General features: G+C 34.6%; 3 protein-coding genes across 7 annotated transcripts in view; 2 read left to right on the forward strand and 1 right to left on the reverse strand.

Annotated features, from left to right (window-relative positions):
- The window catches only part of LOC145318832 (iron-sulfur clusters transporter ABCB7, mitochondrial-like), a 38,517-nt gene extending 34,574 nt beyond the window's left edge, over positions 1–3,943 (reverse strand). For both annotated transcript variants that reach the window (XM_080160475.1, XM_080160474.1), the window contains exons 1-5: positions 3,818–3,943; positions 3,494–3,585; positions 2,846–3,007; positions 2,560–2,682; positions 721–2,236 (exon numbers count right to left, since the gene is read on the reverse strand). In XM_080160475.1, coding sequence (XP_080016601.1) covers positions 721–2,236; positions 2,560–2,682; positions 2,846–3,007; positions 3,494–3,585; positions 3,818–3,915 — 1,991 coding nt within the window. In that variant the 5' untranslated portion in view covers positions 3,916–3,943. The remainder of the gene's footprint in view (positions 1–720; positions 2,237–2,559; positions 2,683–2,845; positions 3,008–3,493; positions 3,586–3,817) is intronic.
- The window catches only part of Tudor-SN (Staphylococcal nuclease domain-containing protein 1), a 472,363-nt gene that overhangs the window by 439,974 nt on the left and 19,160 nt on the right, over positions 1–13,229 (forward strand). For both annotated transcript variants that reach the window (XM_080160473.1, XM_080160472.1), the window contains exons 2-6: positions 8,837–8,943; positions 10,059–10,306; positions 10,611–10,713; positions 10,890–11,024; positions 11,403–11,483. In XM_080160473.1, coding sequence (XP_080016599.1) covers positions 8,896–8,943; positions 10,059–10,306; positions 10,611–10,713; positions 10,890–11,024; positions 11,403–11,483 — 615 coding nt within the window. In that variant the 5' untranslated portion in view covers positions 8,837–8,895. The remainder of the gene's footprint in view (positions 1–8,836; positions 8,944–10,058; positions 10,307–10,610; positions 10,714–10,889; positions 11,025–11,402; positions 11,484–13,229) is intronic.
- Positions 11,833–13,229, forward strand: part of LOC145318830 (uncharacterized) — a 78,656-nt gene continuing 77,259 nt past the window's right edge. For all 3 annotated transcript variants that reach the window (XM_080160469.1, XM_080160471.1, XM_080160470.1), the window contains exon 1: positions 11,833–11,861. The gene's annotated coding sequence lies outside the window, so the exon portion shown is untranslated. The remainder of the gene's footprint in view (positions 11,862–13,229) is intronic.

A 13,229-nucleotide genomic window follows, 5' to 3' on the forward strand; every position in this document is an offset into this window, starting at 1 on the left:
CTTCAAATAAAACTACTTTATCACAATTTTTAAAAAGTTGAAAATATCTGTAATGTTTACGACGCCATATTGATATGAAACCTGTCTGCTGTTCTGTAAATATCGTCGTGTTTTTTTTTAGATATTCTTTGTATAATATTAAAGCCGACGAAATTAAATATAAAATAAGTCTTTTTATTAACAACTAACCACCGCAGTTTTTAAAAAATAATTTTATTTTTGTTTTTATTCGTCGACATATTTTTATTGGTCAAAAAAACTACAGCTTCAGCTACACATCACCACCTATCGGGGATGTAGGGATTTTAATTACCAAGTGGTGGGCTCTATTAAAATGATGTAAAAAATAGTTAATTTTTTCTCAGTTATCAGTGAAAATTTTAATTAAAATGCTAAACAAAATATGTATGGTTACTGGCAACCTAAAAATATGACAAAGATGGGATTTTAATTTTGCTTCTCGGCCACGTAGTTAATTTTAGAAAATTTTCATAGAAGCATTGAATTTCTTTCAAAATTTTCATGTAACACAAAATGCCGTTTTCGAAGGTCCATAACTTTTTTGTTATTGAAGCTTGAGGCTTCAAATTTTGTGTATGGGGTCTACTTGTGGCAGTCTTTCAGCAGTTAGAGCGCTGAATTTCTTGCAGGCTTCCTTTAAGGATTTTTAGATTTTTCTTCCAACAATATACCCAATCCTGATTAATCATATTAGGTTACCTGGATCCAGGAATATCTAACAGCTGATCATGTGTGCCCTGTTCTACAACCTCTCCATGGGACAACACCAAAATTTGATCACAATTAACTACAGTAGACAACCTATGCGCTATGCATATACTTGTTCTGCCTTTGGTAGCCTGTCGTAAAGCTTTCATTATTGAGTTTTCAGTTATGCTATCCAAGCTAGATGTTGCTTCGTCAAATATTAATATTGGGGCATTTTTTAGGATTGCTCTAGCAATTGCAACACGTTGTTTTTCACCCCCGGATAATTTCAAGCCACGTTCTCCTACTTGGGTATCATAGCCTTTGGGCCAGTCAAGAATGCTTTCGTGGAGTTCAGCCATTTTTGCAGCCTCGATTATCTGTTCCTCTGTAGCATTAAGGTTTCCATACGCAATATTGTGCTTGATTGTATTATGGAATAGAACACAGTCCTGGGGTACAACAGCAATATTTCTGCGCACACTATCCATCTGGACAACATCCACAGGTTGTCCCGCCACTTTGATTACACCAGATTCTTGTTCCATAAACCTGTACAGCAGTCTAATAATTGTGGATTTTCCGGAACCGGATCCGCCAACTATAGCGTAATTATTCCCCGCCGGAACGGTAAAACTTAAGTTATTAAGGATCTTTTGACCATGGATGTATTCAAAACAGACTTTGTCAAATGAAATTTCTGCATTTTCTGCGGTAACTTGAAGGATAGGCGCTTGCAATCTACCTGATATCTTTGGATCAACAGTCATTAACTGAAACATAACCTGCATATCAATTAAGGCTTGGCGGATTTCTCTATATACGCTTCCCAGGAAACCTAGAGGTACACTAAGCTGAAACAGCAGGCCGTTAACCATAACCAGGTTGCCAACTGTCATATTTCCATCCACAATTTCTCTGGCAGCCATAATCATAATAGTTGCCAAGGCGGTACTAAAAATTGCATTCTGGCCAAAATTGAGTAATGCCAAACTGGTGCTTGTTTTCAGGGAAGCTGTCTCGTATTTTCTTAGGGATTGATCATATTGTTTAGCTTCATAATCTTCATTATTAAAATATTTAACAGTTTCATAGTTAATTAAGCTGTCAATAGCCTTATTACCCGCTTCATTATCAGCTTTATTCATATTAACCCTAAACTGAGTCCTCCATTGTGTTATGGACAACGTAAATATGGTATACAACGCCACGGTTGACAGTGCAACAGCCGCGTATTGAGGCCCGCAGCTGTAGGCAAGAATGCCGCACACCATAGACAATTCGAGAATAGTTGGGGCAATGTTGAACAACATGGCTGACAGAACAAAACTAATGCCTCTGGAGCCACGGTCAATCGTCTTGGATAGGGCTCCGGTCTGACGATTTAAATGGAAGCTGAGGTCTAGGTTGTGCAAATGTCTGAACACGTTTAGGGCAATTTGGCGGATGGAATGCTGCGCTACTTTGGCAAACACAGCATTACGAAGCTCGTTGAAACCCAGTGCTGATGCTCTGGCAATACCATAACCTGAAACAAAATTTAAGAAGTAGAGTTGACAATAATGCTGAAATAAAATAGGATGTGAATGCATTTTTTTGTACAAGTTCTTATGTTTTCAATCAAAAATACATCTATTGGATTCTGAGGGTAAACAATCTATGACAGACATGTAAATTTATCAAATAAAACTAAAATTTTATTATGCAGCTCTTTGTCAATAATGCTAAAAACTGTGTCGTCTTAACCAATAATTAACTGGCTTAAACATTATTGAATAAATATAAGAATCAAGGCTTCAAACCAGTTAAAGAAAAGCATTGTAAAGCTCACTTTCAAAATATAAATCTTACCTAACAGCGTAGCAGTGACAATGGTACCAACCGCAGCCTCAGGGGTATCGAGATTTAGGGTATTGGCAGCGTTTAAAGTATCTACAGCGTGTTTGAATATAAATGGTACTGATGTGTTGATTACCTACAGTTGATAAGGACATTTCAGGAAAATAATAAGAGCACAAAACATGAAAACAGTTCTATTACCTCGAGACAATTCGTAGAGGAAAGAATATGCAATTCTGAGTTTAACAAATACATGACTTTTTAAAAACTCATGTTAATTTTCATCTGAAATGCCTTTCCTTGGCTCCAACTAGAAGGGTTAAAGCAGTGACCACCCTGGCCTTGACAGCAGGGTTATTTTCTGGCCAGATGTAACTACCCATGGCCCTCAGCATGTCCTTCCCCGTCACCTCCTTCTTCTGCTTGATAATGCTATCATCCCTAGCCAATCCAGAAACACCTGTTACAGATTATATGTTAGCTAACTCTATAAAATAAAGTAGTAACCTATTGAGTTAATCATCATAAGAAATAGGAAATTTTGCGACTACTAAATAAAAAGCCCCCGGATGCTTCTGGTGAAGAAATTATTAGAAGAAATATTAGGTTTAAAATTTTTATGATAACTAATACCTTCCTGGAATTAAACAAACTAATTCGGTCCTTTTGTCTATGGACATGCAAACCACATAGAACGCCCGGAAATTATTTTCGGATACATCAATAGCAAAGAGGTTTTCAATAACACTTAACAGAAACACACACTTCCTGGTACTTTGTCAAACCACCATAATTTATTATTTGTTTCATTTAATTTTAAAACTAAATATAATCTTTGATGTACAGCAACATTTTGCTTTTGAAAACATCTTAATCTGATTCCAACGAGACACCCCCTACCCTCCCAACTCACACAGTTATAATCAACATTCCAAATATTGTTCACCTGGATGGAAACATGTTCTAACAGGTACGGTAAGGATTCCTTTTGTTCTTGTGGACAGTAAATTTGATAGTTCATGGCTGTAATAAGTTTGTCTAAAAGTATTAAAATGATGGTCATAAAAAAAACATAAGATCTTAATTTAAGATTAACATTTAGGTGTTTTTTTTGTAGCAAGTTCTATGCTGGATGCTCGTTGATAAGACATCATAGAAAAGGCAATCTCGATCTTAAAAGTGCAGCTGAAAAAATCAAAATTTTCCATATAGATACGGACATACAGACAAGGTGAGTTATAGAGTAGCTTATCTACTAAAAACCACTTACCTTAAGGTTTTGTTGTGTAAATTTCTGGTGGGATAGTAGCTGTAATTTTTATTCCAGGGGATTTTCCAACAAAATTTTCTGGTATTTAAAAGTAACATTTTTATTCTGAAAAATAATATATTAAGTGTTAATATCTATTTTCAGTAGGTATATAGCGTAGTAAATACAATCTTGTAGGAAAAGACAATGTACGATAAATTAATGTACAACTCGTTTTAGGAGAAACAATGTTACCAAGGCCCTTCTATAGATAAAACTATTGATTGAAAAGTTAAGACACCGTGCACTGCTAGTTTGAACTACCAATTAAAATTAGTGAACTGATTAATTGATTCTTTTAGGATGATTCAAATATGCCGTGAGATGGTTTTAAACTCTCTTAATTTTTAGAATCAAGCCTTTGGATGCTTTAGTCCATATACTGACATATCTTGCTATAAACATTTATATACACCCCCAAAACGATAGGCACGTACACAGCCACTAGTTTTAAAATTAACGACGTTCAAAATTATAATTTCCTTAATAGCTTAGTGAGATACGTTCAGTTATAAAGTGTAAAGTAGCTGCGCTTCTTATAAAAGTAAGTTTAAAGATTAATAGATGCCACGCCCACCTAAGTACGAATTTAGGCGCGTTTTAGATCTACACACCCCCTGCTGTCAAGAGGGAAAAATACTTATAAACTTCATAAATAAATGTATCTAAAAATATTTGAAGTAGTTCTATATTATAAACAAATTAGCATTTAAAAAATAACATATCAGTATTATTGCACCATGCTGTCACTGAAATCTTCCTGGGAGGTATAAGAAATATACATCTTCTCTAAGACAACCATCGTGCACGAAAGTGGCGGTAAAAAAATGCGATTTAGTTTTTTCTCTCTTTTTGATCATGTCAGCTGTTTTGATTAAGGTTGCCAACTTACAAATTTTATTTAGGAAGCTGCATTAGATAAAAAAACTTTTATAAACTTAAATTATGATTATTTAAACTATCTCAGGTTAAAAGTTAAAAATCGTATATTTAAAAATTTTACTTTTTTGTGTATGTCCCAAATATTTAAATTGGCAACTTAATTTTGAAACAGAAGTGCCGCATGTACGTACAATTTTTTTCTTCACACAAATAATTTCTCCTTTTTTTGTATTACCTATCAGCAAAATTTACTTTTGGCCACTTTTCTTATTTTTGAATTTAACGTAAATTTTACACTGTACTTTTCAAAATACACACAAAATATTCATTTTGAGGAATTTAATACCGGGTATAATTTTTAAAGACTCCAATGGGTTATTTCATTCCAGGGTAATTTGATATAAGATGCTTCGAGTATTTTTGATGCAACGATAAGAAATTTGCTGATACAAGCCTAGAATAAAGTGTATAAAGTTTTTTTTTAATGTGAAATAAAATTTTAAAAAACGACGACTTTGTTATTTTGAAAGTGATAGCAGACGAAAGTGGGACCAGTCTAATAATACTTTTTGTAGATCCAAAAAAATATTCCATCTCTTTATAGTCTTTCAAATATTTTTGGTTTGTATTTAGTTCAGGTCCTTATTTCCATAATTTGTAATTTTAAAATTAATACGAAATCGACGTATAAAATATCTGCTACTAGACTAGCACTATTCCAACGAGATAGACAACCAATAAATTATGTCATATTTTCTCCCTTACTTTTTCCTTAAAATACTACACTTAAAAGCATAAAAAAAAAACAGATTTAGAAATTGAATACGAATGAAGGAAAAGTATTTTTAATTGGATAGTATGAAAATTTTAAATTATGTGTAAATAAGTTTTTTAAGGTATCCAAAAAAATTGTGGGAAGTTTTGTCTTGCAATAAAAAATGCAGGAGTTGCATGGATAGGTAGATAGCGGAGTGCCAACTCACTTGGAAATCAGCTGTTCGTCTACACAGATCCCAATTCCCATTCCTTATTCCACTTCATTGTACGACGTGGTTATTTTGTTCAAACATCATAACAATTCTGTAATAATAATGGATTTAATAGTTTTAGTTTCACATACTCGTATATTTATTTATAATTTTCTGCTGCCTTACAAACATTTTAAAATTTTATGCCGGTTTTTTCTCTTAAATTACAGAAAATCGGACAAATTAATTTTTATTATTAACTAATCAAGTTTATAAAAAGTCTTTGATTAGCATTATTCAGAAATAGAGAGGGTATTTCGGCCCTTTAATTAATATTCGCTATTCTCGCATCTACACTGCCCTTATCGTCGACAAACATTCAATAATTTCTTTTTAAAAAATATGCGCACCTATTTTTGACATAATTTAGTAAATTTTAACAATTTCAGAGATCTTAAATTACCGCCATAGAATGTCAGATTCAGATTCAGCACCAGAAGACGTCACGTTCGAGGCAGCCAGAGCCGTTGCATTAAGTCACATTAAAGGTAGATTACAACTTTTATGACATAAGGATACCATATTTTTTAAAGTGAAGCGAATTAAATAAATAAATGGACATATACTCCAATCTAAAGATCATATATATTACTTGATCATGAAAGAAAAGTTATAATTACAGAAAATAATGAAACTTTTTAAGAAATCATTTACATTTGTAATGGGTAGTATGACCGAAAGACTGACGGTCGAAGTTTATTGTATAATGAAGGCTCTTTGTTAGGGTATCTATATATACGTACTTTAAAGGAAACAAAACATAAACTCTGACTTCGTAGCTCTTGATTTGTTATGCTGGCTTTTATTATGGATGTTATACTTATTTTTTATATTAAGATGCCACTAAAGCTATCGAAGAACAGCGTGAGAAGACAAAAATTGCGCGCAAGCGAAAAATGGAATTTCTGAAACAGCAAAGAGAAAACAAATTGCAGCGCATGAAAGAACTTGAATCACATAAACTTCCCGAAGAATTTTTGGAAGATCTTGCGACAAGCGAGCCGAAGACAGACGATAATCCTGTTACAGAAGAGAAGCCGACATATGATAGATATGTGGCTAACAATGACCATAATACAAGAAAATTCTCCGATAACCAGCAGAAAGAGAAAGAAAACAGGCATAATACTAGGAAAGTCTTCGATGACCAGCCAAAAAAGAAAAAAACAAATAGGAAAGGATAAGGATTTTAAAACACTAAGGCTAATTTTGTGTTTTGGTCTATTAGACATTTTTGCTTATTAAACCTATTTCCACATAATACTCTTTTCCGCTCCAAAACGTTAGCAAGCTGTTCTAGCCGGTAGCTGTTGTTGGTACTAGAAATTTAATAAATGGTTATTGCTATCATTTTACATGAATTAAACCAAAAATATGGTTTAAAAAGTTCATTCTTAAGTAATTAATGATGATTTTGCCCTGAAAATAGGCAAAAACCGGCTAAACGGCTGAGCCGCTAGCCGTAACTTTTCCAACTTTTTGTTCGATTTAGGGAAAATAGACCTACCAAGGATTACTCATGCAAAATTTCAAATAGAAATTCGAATTCTAAGTGCCATTTAATCATTGATTACGAGATGGTTGCATTACCCCCCCCCCCCCCCTTAGTATTTCATGGGTTTGGGTTATGCGAGTACGCCACGCTAGTGATCATATGTATCCTTATATTAACCCTATCTGTCCAAAAATGCGGAACTATTTATTTTAGATCATTTAAAGCTTAATAATGTCCTATTAGTTTTAAATCCTTATCTGAAATCTTAATCCAGGGAAAAAATCATCAAAACGAAAAATACAGAATTCAAAATTGTCACCAAGGACGATCTCTGTTCAACAAAGTATCGCAACACAACGGCCTTTAATTTTCGTGAAACTATGCTTCATGACCCTAAACGTGTTAAACGAGAGCCACATAGAATGAAACAAGTTCGGGATAACAAAAAAAAAATCGCTGGAATCCAATATAAATATTAGTAGTTGAAACTTGTCAAAAAAATGATACAAACTAGGTATTAATCATGGGCATTGACATTTGTGTACAATTTTCAAAGAGCAATATGATACTATTAAGTGATAAAGGTATTTTAACGGTTAAAATTATGATTTTTGCTTGATGAAACTATATGTAAAGTTTTGACTGTGTAGGATGTTTATAAATGTATTAAACACAGCGTTTTGCGGGATCTTTATATAAATCCTAATGCTCTCAATATACAGGGTGTTTTTCTTAATGGATCAAAAGTATTGCTTAATATAACCCTCGTGCCATTGACGGAAATTAATGATCTATATCTTAATTTTTTTATTGGTTTGGGGAGTTTTGTATACGAAAAAAAATAACTGTAAATTTCAACAAATTATGCCTTAAAAACCGGTTTTTCCAAAGTAGGTACCTATTTATGGAAGATTTTTGGTTCCTGACCAATTTAAAGAGTGTGCAAAAATGCGTACATTTTTGAAATTCAAATTGCGCGGCTTGTGTTAATAGTAGAATAATGGTATGCATATTAGAATCGTCATAAACTCTAGATTTTTGGTGTTTAAGAACTATTCCTGTGCTATGTATATTGTATAGTTAAGGAGCTACGTGGTAAAATGTCCCAACTTAAAACTTTTCAACCTTTCTCACATTTTCTAACGTAGCTTCTATACTGCAAATAGCATGAATATGATGCATATATTTCCCAAAACTAGAGTTAATGACAATTCTGACGGTATGCGTAACTTTTTTCTACTATTAACACAAGCCGCACCATTTGATTTTCAAAAATGTATGCATTTTTTCAGTCTTTAAATTGGCTATGATCCAAAAATAGGTACTTTGGAAAAACCGGTTTTTAAGGCATAATTTGTTAAAAATCGACAATTATTTTTTTTCGTATAGTAAACTCCCCAACCCAATGAAGAAATTTAAGCAATACTTATATTCCATTAAAAAAAAACACCCTGTATTAGTTTGTACTTTGTTTAAATTGCCAAAATTAAAATAACTTATTTTTTTGCCACTCACAAATCCAAACTCTTCGCCTTGTACCTCATATGTATAAAGAATAATGTATGTCTTTTTTTCAGACAACCCTCCCAGTTTATGGAACTTTAAGCTAGTTTCATAACAAAGACAAGAATAAAATGGCAGCCGAACCTACCCAACAACAGACACCAGACCAATACTTCAAGGTAGTTATTCACTGTATATGCAAAGGTTAACAAATGTCTTAATGTTATATAATGACACTTGGGCGTGCACTTAGATTTAAACCAATCTTATCAATGATGAATTAAAAGTTAGTTAAGTTAAAAATGAAAACTATTGTATTAAGTACCTAGCAAAGTATTTTTTGAATAGTGATAGGTTATTTTCTGACCCCTCTATCCCCCTGAGATCCCTTGTATGCTAGGGGAAAAGCAACCAGTGTATTGCCAAAACCCGGAGGCCTGCAGCACCTGAACCTTGAGGACGATTTTAATTTTTTCTTCAAATATGTCAATAATATAAAAAAATATGCATATTCTGTTTTGTAAGTTGACCTCTAACTCTTCAAATAAAAAACTTGGTATTTTACCTGTCCAGAGTGGACCTGGAGGCCTGCAGCACCTGAACCTGGAGGCCGATTTTATTTTTTTCTTCAAATATGTCAATAACATCCAAAAAGATGCATATGTTGTTTAATAATTTGATCTCTAACTCTTCAAACAAAATTTTTTCAAAAATTATACCTGTCCAGAAACCACCTTCCAGCCTGCAGTACCCGAATCTGGAGACCTATCATAAAAATTATTAAATATACGTGAAGTACTGCCCAAAAGTAAACTTTTATCTCAAATAACCTATAGTCTCACATCAATACCTAGACTAATAATCACGGATTACGCGAAAGTGGCAAAACTTCCCCCTCCCTTGTTTCTTAGAAAACTAAAATAACTTTCTATTAACATTGTCTGTGTGTTGGTAATTTTTAGGAAAAAATAACATTAAGTAGTTTCACTTACTTCCAGGGGGTGTAGTTGTGTATATTTCGTACTAGATTTCTTTTTTCGCTGCAGCAAAAATTATTTCACCCCCCCCGCAAAAAAAAAAAAAAAATTAGGAAAAGTACTTAGCTAAGACCCTACTACCCTAAATTAATTCAAGTTTTCTTCTTTATTTGATAATATCCTAAATTATACAAATGGCTCAATTTAACTTTATATTTTCATCCACCCTCCCCCCAGTACCAGGGAATCCCATACAGAATATACACCACACTTTACTTCCATAATTTTGAAGTAACTAACTTTTTCTCTTTTCTCAGGGAATCGTCAAGTCAGTGCTCGATGGCGGCTGCGTAGTTATCCGCGGCCCACCTCGCAACGGTCCGCCAGCTGAGAGGGTGATCGCGCTCACCAATGTGGACGCTCCACGTATAGGCCGTCGCCAGACGGCGAGCGGTGCAGCCGCCACCGAGGACGAGCCATGCGCGTGGGAGGCCAGGGAATTTTTGCGCAAAATGGTGGTTGGACGTTCAGTAATGTTCCGCGTGGTCAACCAGGCTACAACTAGGTAAATTGTGTTGATCTTTCACTTAAAGCTTCTTCCCTTGTTTTTACCCATCTTCTTCCCTTGTTTTTACCCATAAAGAGTAATCCACAAAATAGTCCCTTATAAAAAAAATTGGTGAAATCTTGGATATTTTTAATTCCCTTTTTTTTATTTTTATTTTTTTTAAATTTTATAATATTTACCTATTGGCCATGAGAAGAAAAAGTAATTTAAAAATTAAATATATATTGTCAAGGTATTAAGTTTCAATTTGTTTAAAAGCTTTGCTATTAAATTTATATTTTACTAATATGTATCACTATAGGGAGTATGGCGTCATATTACTCGGCGACAACCCTGCTACTGCTGCTGATGTTGCTCTTGCTTTGGCTGAGGAGGGTCTTGTTAAGTGCAGAGACAACTGCTCGGTAAGATTTCCATGCTCTGGCTTTAGAATCTGCTTAATTGCCACTGAAAAATAGGTCTTTGATGTACTAAGATGTACTAAAAGATTCTAAATAGTAGTATTTTTCTCTAATGGGGAGGGTGGGGACATTTCCCATATTGTACGGTTTGCCAATTTAAAAAAAATATGTATATCTAGGATGCTCCTCTTCTGGAGGCCCAAGAGCGTGCTAAGGGTGCCAAGAAGGGAGTGTGGGCGGACGACGCCTCCACCAAAGTGAGAAAAGTTACATGGGACGTTGAAAATACCAGGGAGCTTGTTGAGAGATTTAAGGTAATAATAAATTTTATTCGTTGTCGGGCAGATTAAATGATCAAATCTCAGCTTAACACTTGGTTATTAAAACTAAAGGCTTAAGAAATAGTTCTTAATTCTATCATATCAGATGCGCCAAATGATTAGGTAGTATGCTTTTGCTCCAAATAAGCGCTACTAATTAACATGTTTATGGTCATGTACTCAAAAAGTTAGGTTTTCAGGACGTTAGGCTATTCAAAGACCAAAATGAGACCTAATAATTTATCCCATTCTCGTGAAGTTATCCAGGTTAACAACATTATTGTGGATGTACACCAATTTTCCATACGTTGTTTTTTTCCCAAAGATCCCTGAGTTCCAATCTTTCATGTGATAATAACTCTAATTTTTCAGGGCAAGCCTATTACCGGAGTTATTGAGCACGTTAGAGACGGCTCCACTGTCAGGGTTATGCTTCTTCCTGACTTTATTCAGGTAATATTTCTATGGTTAGAGATGGTTCCAATGTCAGGGTTATGCTTCTACCTGACTTTATTCAGGTAATATTTCTTTAGTTAGAGACGGTTCCACTGTCAGATTTATGCTTCTACCTGACATTATTCAGGTAATATTTCTATAGTTAGAGATGGTTCCAATGTCAGGGTTATGCTTCTACCTGACTTTATTCAGGTAATATTTCTTTAGTTAGAGACGGTTCCACTGTCAGATTTATGCTTCTACCTGACATTATTCAGGTAATATTTCTATAGTTAGAGATGGTTCCACTGTCAGGGTTATGCTTCTACCTGACTTTATTCTGGTAATATTTCTATAAACTGACCAAGCTAAATTTGCTTGATTCACTTCACTAAGAGATGCGATTGATAATGAAGATTTTTTTCTTTGAAATATATTTCGTTATGAAGCAGCAGTAGTTACTAATTTATAAATGTTATGGTTGAGATAGATTTATAACTGTTAAAGTGAATATTTCTATAGTTAGAGAAGGCTCCACCGTCAGGGTTATTCTTCTTCCTGACTTTTATTCAGGTAATATTTCTATAGTTAGAGTTGGTTCCACTGTCAGGGTTATGCTATATTGTTTTGTACATTATATTATCTTCTCGATAACTGAAGGTTTTCTTGTCAAAATGTATAAATTTTGGCACTGTCCTATTTAGAAAAACTGCAAATATCTAACACAATACTGGCATTTATACATCCATTAATTTTAAAGGGGTTCATTCATTTCATTCATTCATTTAGCCCATGTCCTTCTCATGTAGATTCATCATCAGCTGTTGCCAGGTCTAGGAATCTGGCCGTAGCAACAGGATTTTTCCAGAGGTCTCTGACTGTAAGGTTCGTTGGTTTATTTGGACAGTTAAACAGATGAGTAGTGGTGTGGGAACTGTCACAATTAGGGCATTTATCTGTCACAGTTCTGTCGATGCGGGCCTTGTAACTGTTCAAATAGACACTATAACCAGATCTCAGCTGTGCTAGTGTTGATCTGGTTGGTCTGGGCAGCTTCAATTCAGTCTTGCTGATATCTGGAGGTTTAGTTTTCAGTACTTTGTTGTTATCAAGGTTTTTGATAACTTCTTGTACTGATCTGGTGTGGATTTGTTTCAACCTGGACTTGTATTCCTTCTCTGGCAGATTAGGGCGAGAAATTTTCTTGATTTATTTACCAAACTTGGATGTAAGAGTTTGTTTCATCTGCCGTGGAGGTGGACGTCTGTTCAGGTTGGTTCTGTTGGGATGATTTTCCCGTTGTGTGCCAAGTAAAAATTGCTTACTAAGCATTTCACAGTGGGGCCGCACAGGCATGACTTTGGTTTCAGAGTGCAGATGGTCTATGTTAGTCATTCTGTGGCAACCCGTGGCGACTCTGAGTGCTGCATTTTGGGCAGTTTGGAGATGTTTCCAATTTGTGTCGCTTAGTGTTGGTGTCCAGATGGGGGCGCAGTAATTGAGGGTGGACTGTCCAATAGCTTTGTAAGTATTGACAATTACCTCTTTTTCCTTGCCCCAACTGCTACCTGCCAATGCCTTGAGGATGTTGTTCTTGGACTGTACTGATGTTTTCATGTTGGCAGCGTGTTCTTTGAAAGTAAGCAAACCATCAAATGTAACACCAAGGATCTTGGGTTTCTTGACCGTTGGTACACAAAGACTCTAGCTTCTTATAAAAGCGGGAAGTTTGTAAATATTTTACTCAAGACACTAAATCGTTAC

This window comes from Acartia tonsa, chromosome 5 (assembly GCF_053477335.1).
Source record: "Acartia tonsa isolate MP-2025a chromosome 5, ASM5347733v1, whole genome shotgun sequence".
Taxonomy (NCBI): Eukaryota; Metazoa; Arthropoda; class Copepoda; order Calanoida; family Acartiidae; genus Acartia; species Acartia tonsa.